General features: G+C 47.4%; 1 protein-coding gene across 1 annotated transcript in view; it reads left to right on the top strand.

Annotated features, from left to right (window-relative positions):
• Klhl38 (kelch like family member 38) overlaps window positions 1-2,984 on the top strand; it is an 11,035-nt gene extending 8,051 nt beyond the window's left edge. Inside the window, exon 4 of the mRNA XM_021184291.2 lies at window positions 981-2,984. Coding sequence (XP_021039950.1) covers window positions 981-1,282 — 302 coding nt within the window. The 3' untranslated portion in view covers window positions 1,283-2,984. The remainder of the gene's footprint in view (window positions 1-980) is intronic.
• The last annotated feature ends 2,489 nt before the right edge of the window (window positions 2,985-5,473 follow it).

The raw sequence follows: 5,473 nt of genomic DNA, 5'->3' as shown, positions 1-5,473 counted from the left end.
GGATTAAAGGCGTGCGCCACCACGCCCGGTCAGGCAGGTCTTTTTAAAAGCACACTCTCTGGGGAGAGTATGGAAAAGCAGGCAAGGCTATTCACCTGGAAGCTTTCCCTACGCCTCTCTGTATAAACAAGGGGTGAAATGGTGCCTGTTCTGCCTAGCTGTTGCCATGTTAAAGTTGTTCTAGACACACAGGGAAGAAGAGACATTAGTTGCTGTTAACACTAGGTAGCTGTGGTGGCTCAAACCTGTCATTTGAGCACTTGGGAGGCTGAAACAGAAGGATCATCACTAGTTTGAAGCCAGTCCGGGTTACATAGTGAGTTCCAGATCAGACCGGAAAACAGTCTGTAACAGTGTATAACAGTGTGTCTCAAAGTAATCATTAATAATCTTACTATTATTAATATTAATCATTAACAATGACGATGCCACAAATAAGAACAACAATGGCTACCAGTGCATCATTTCTCTGTAAATGCATAATATGCTATGGTTAAGAGGTCTAGTGTAGGGGTCAGTGAGACCTGGGTTCAAATCCCAACTCTACCACTAAGTGGCTACATACTTTCTGTAAGTTATTTTGTAAGTCTTTCTATGTCTTGGTTTTGCTTGTCAGTAAAGTAGGGGCCCTCAAAGTAACTGCCCAATAGTCTGCCATGGGCATCCATTTCTGAGTTCCAAAGGTCTCCTTCCTTGAACGTCTATGGCTATGGGGTAAAGTAGGAGACATGAAAATGCCAACAAGGCTGAAGAAGCCTCTGGAAGGCAGAATCTGCCCCACTCTAACAATGCCTTACATGCTGCCTACGTTTGGGCAAAAGCCAGAGAGATCCAGCTGTGAGACCCAGTTCTGCCACATGTCAGGTTGCAGCAGGATCCCGGAACATCTATGGTTCAGCTCAGGGTCTCTGCCTGGTGTGGGTGTGACCCACAGCCCCAGGTGAATGACTCACCGTTACTTCCTGTTACTGAATTCCCAGGCTACACAAGGAGGATTCTTGCTTATGATCCTCAGTCCAACAAATTTGTCAAGTGTGCGGACATGAAAGACCGAAGGATGCACCATGGGGCCACAGTGCATCCAGTGGTGATGGGGAACAAGCTGTACGTGACGGGTGGACGGCGGCTGACCACAGACTGTAACATCGAGGACTCAGCTTCCTTTGACTGCTACGACCCAGAGACGGACACCTGGACATCCCAGGGACAGCTACCTCACAAACTCTTTGACCATGCCTGCCTGACCCTTCAGTGCATACCCCACATGACCAGCCTCTCTTGAGGGCCACAGGAACTCATCTCTGTTCAAAAGGCTGTGTGGTGGGAGAGACTGCAACCCAGCTCCAAAGGCATGGAGCAGAGAGAAGTCAAAACTACCACTCTCTCCAGAGTGGTCTTCTTCTTAAAATGCCAGTGGATGCTTTTCAAAAGTTCCATCCTTACCCCTTGAATCAATGTCAGAAACTGCACTATTATAACTGAATAGGGAGTTAACTACTTGGTTGACAGCCCAAACTGCATTATATAAGACAGAAGAGGTTTCTCAGAGGATGAAAGAATTCTGGACACACACACGAACACACACACAAACAAACAGACACACTTGCCCAGGTCACCCTTATCATCCAGAATGAGGCCTAGAGACCTTTGGAATCACCCTTCAGGCCAGGTGACAGCATGTGAAACCAGCAGTGACTGTTTCCATACAGTCTATGGATACAGCACATTGAAAGTAGGTTCAGTTCAGTATCCACCTAGGGTTTGCAAAATTAACCTGCAATGAAGAACCTAAGAACAAAACAGAGTTTGCTTCTGGTGCCTGTTTTCTTCCAGGCTCCGGGAACTTACAAAGCTGCAGAATTAAACCAGAGCTTCATTTCAGTAAGTGGTGTGGAAATGACCTTTCTGGGGAAAGCCAACAGATTCTCTCAGCAAGCCTCTGGATCTCAGGGCTGACCCTCCCTGTGTCCCTTTCACTTCCAAGCGCCCTTCATATCCTGCTCAATGGCAAGCCCATGAAAAAGCTGATGTGCCCATCAGAGGTTCTCAGTGCTGCCCGAGTGACCTGATCACAGGGAAGACATTTGGAAACAGCACTGAGCAGTCCCATTCAAGATGGATGCCCAGGGCTTCTCTAAAGTGAGGTCCACAATTCTATACTTCTGGAAGGTATCCCAGGCAACCCTAGGTGAAGCCATGGTGGAGAACTGTGGCCCGGTTCTACTGTGATCACTGAAGACCACCATGGCTACATTCTTTCACATCCTATCCTGGCCAATACTAGGCAATCTTGGTATTATAAGTAAAGTCATTTCCATCCACGACAGCATCTGGAATAAGTTCTGCTGTTCCGTGCCAGGGTCTAGAGTGCCCACACACTGGGGTCACTCTTCCTTTTCAGTGTTGCCATGGTTTCTCCTCCTTTCTTCCTGCTTTCCCTCCTTACCACCTCAGGTTTGCTCTATGAGGCAATACACTCCGCCTGCACCATTGTCACCGCCCTGCAGCCTACACGCTGCCCCCTTCTCTAACCCTCTCCCCTTTTCTGAGACAGAGTTTCATGCAGCCTAGGTTGACCTCAGACATTAGGTAGCCATCCTTGACCTTCTATTCCTCTTGCCTCCACCGCCTGAGTTGTGGGATTACAGGTATGTACCACCATTCCTGGTTTATGCTTCAGTAGAGATCAAACGGAAGGCATTGTGAATGCAAGACAAGGATTCCATCAACAAAACTACACTCCTAGGTCTAATCCATTCTCTTTGAAGTCTCCCTAGTGAGGCTCTTGGTCCTATCTCTCCTTGAACATGAACTTGGAAAGGTACCCAGTAAGCCAAGCACTGCCCAGACAGACCAGTTTCGTTCATTGCCCACACTGACCAACCACACAGTACACCACTGCCTACCTTAACTTCCTTCCTTTCCCCACTTCCGCGACACCTCTTGCTCTGGCTTCTCTTTGCTCTGACTCAATTTTGTCTCCTCATTTTCATGACGTAGACTAAATGAGGATATACTTGAAATCTCAATTGTTGGGCCATTTCTTTTTCATCTCCCTGGATGGGTAAATTCATTAAAAAGGCATGTAATTGTATATTACTCCCCTTCTGACTCAGCAGTGCACCAAGAATGCACATAGTGCTGATATGTGCAGATAAAATATACATATACATAAAATACACCCGCATGCATATGTGTGCTAGTGTGTGTGTGTGTGTGTGTGTGTGTGTGTTAAAGACGGCCCATCTCCTTGTTCTCCCTATCCCTCTCATCTCACTCAGGTGAGCATCAGAGATGGGTACCCTTCCTCAAACCCTACTGCAGGATCTCCACTCTTGTTCTAGGACCTCATTTCCCATCTTGCCTCTGTATTTCATTTGGCAGTAGCTGTGCTGCCAATCAGGGTTACACATTCCCAGCATGTTCCCCGTCCCCATGTCCACACTCTCTGTCCTGTCTTCCAGATGATTCTTTGCCCAGACTTCAACTTGCGAGCCCCAATCCCTCCTCCCCACATCTCTGATCAGAGTGTCTCCCTTTCCTGAACACTCTTCATCTACCTATCCACTCATCCTCCCAGGGACATCCCCAACACAGATAACAAATATACCACAGTCCTTGTGCCTTCCTTGTGACTTCTCCAGGGCAACCCATCCCCATCTCCTGGCCAGTCCCCTAAGGCAACAGAAACCTTCCATCCCCCTCCCCCATATCCTTCCTAGCTCTGTTTTCCTGGTCCTGTTACTGTCCAGCTGGGCATGCTTCAGAATTTCCCAATTTTTTAAACTATCCTTAAGAGACTTCCCTAATCCTACAGCATCTACCCAGGCTTTGTCACTCCCATCTGTAACTGCCTCTGTTTTCCAACCTCTCTCCTTTCCTTCCCTCCCTTCCTACCTCTGCCCTAGGTATGTGTAATTGTCTCTACTGGCAAACAAGTCCCCTAACTTCACCAGTTGTAATTTCAATTCATACTTTACACAGCAGATCATATTGTTCCTCTCTGGGGCTTGAGTCAACTCTCTAATTAAATGCCTCCATTGTCCCTTATATGTGATGGTTAGCGCTGATCGTCAACTAATTCGGACCTAGAGTCAACTGGTAGACTAACCTCTGGGTATGTATTAAAAATCCTGGCAGGGGGCTTCTTCCCTGCCTTGGATCATTTATGTTCCCAGATGAAAGATACACACAGCCTTACATTTTTAAATAGCCTGAGGTATCACAATAGCTGGGCAGATGCCTACCCTCCATGCTGTTAGAATCTGCTTTCCTATTGATAACCCCAAGTTATCACTTATTATTTACTATGTTCCATCTGGGCTGCATTGAACTCCAATTGGGCAGCCCCCTGGGTTAGAAAAGATGTCATGTGACCTGACTAATCATCCCCACAGGCAGCAAGAGCAGTGGGAGATAAAGCTGATCAAGGGCTAGGAAAGAAAACACCAAAGAAAATATCAAACACGCCATCCTAAGATAAAAGAGAGAGCAGGAGTGCGTGGGGAAAGAGCTGACAAAACAGGCAGCAGAGGAGGAAACCAAGTCAGGGGCGGTGGGCAATGTGAGCAGAGTTAGAGGGGAGACCAGTCTTCAGGGCAGGCAACATCTTCTCAGCCCATGTCCCAGTGGGTGCCCTGAGGTCACCATCACAAACACAGAAATGGCTACTCAGACAGTGAGTCAGACACCCACCAGACACTGCCATGGGCCTATTCCATACAAACCCTTCCTGATTCTCTGTTCATAGGTAGCAGGGGCTTCAAGGTGAATGTTAACTCACCTCCCAGGCCTAGAACCACCACTCACCCTGTAGAAAGGTGACTCGTCTGCAACTATTTTCCCTGATTAAGAATATAAAGCTCTAAGTATCTCTACCTAAAACAGCAGCCCTCAACCTGTGGGTCCTTTGGGGGTCCAACGACCCTTTTGTAGGAGCACCCTTCACATCAGATATTTCCATTATGACTCATAACGGTAGAAGATTGCACTTATGAAGTAGCAACAAAATAGTTTTATGGCTGGAGTCACCGGAACAGGAGGAACTGTATTAAAGGGCCACACCATTAGGAAAGTTGAGAACCAACTTCTCAAACAGGAGGGACTGACTTCACCATCACTAGTGAAATATGAACAACCCAGAGGATACCCTGTGCCCGGGTTTACTCACATACTGTATCCTTGTGGGCTGGCTAGTCTTATGTCAACTTGACTCCCGAACTAGAGTTATCTGAAAAGAGGGAACCTCAATTGAGAAGATGCCTTCATAAGATCCAATTGTAATGCATTTTCTTAATGAGTTATTGTTGGGGGAGAACCCATCATTGTGTCTGGTGCCATCCCTGGGTTAGTGGTCCTTGCTCCTATAAGAAAGCAGGCTGAGCAAGCCAGGAGAGACAAGCCAGTAAGCAGCACCCCTCCGTGGCCTCTGCATCAGCCCCTGCCTCCAAGACCCTGCCTTGTTTGAGTTCCG

This window comes from Mus caroli, chromosome 15 (genome assembly GCF_900094665.2).
Source record: "Mus caroli chromosome 15, CAROLI_EIJ_v1.1, whole genome shotgun sequence".
Lineage (NCBI taxonomy): Eukaryota > Metazoa > Chordata > Mammalia > Rodentia > Muridae > Mus > Mus caroli.
Note: the sequence above shows the minus strand (reverse complement) of the source record. Positions and strands in the feature narration are given on the sequence as shown.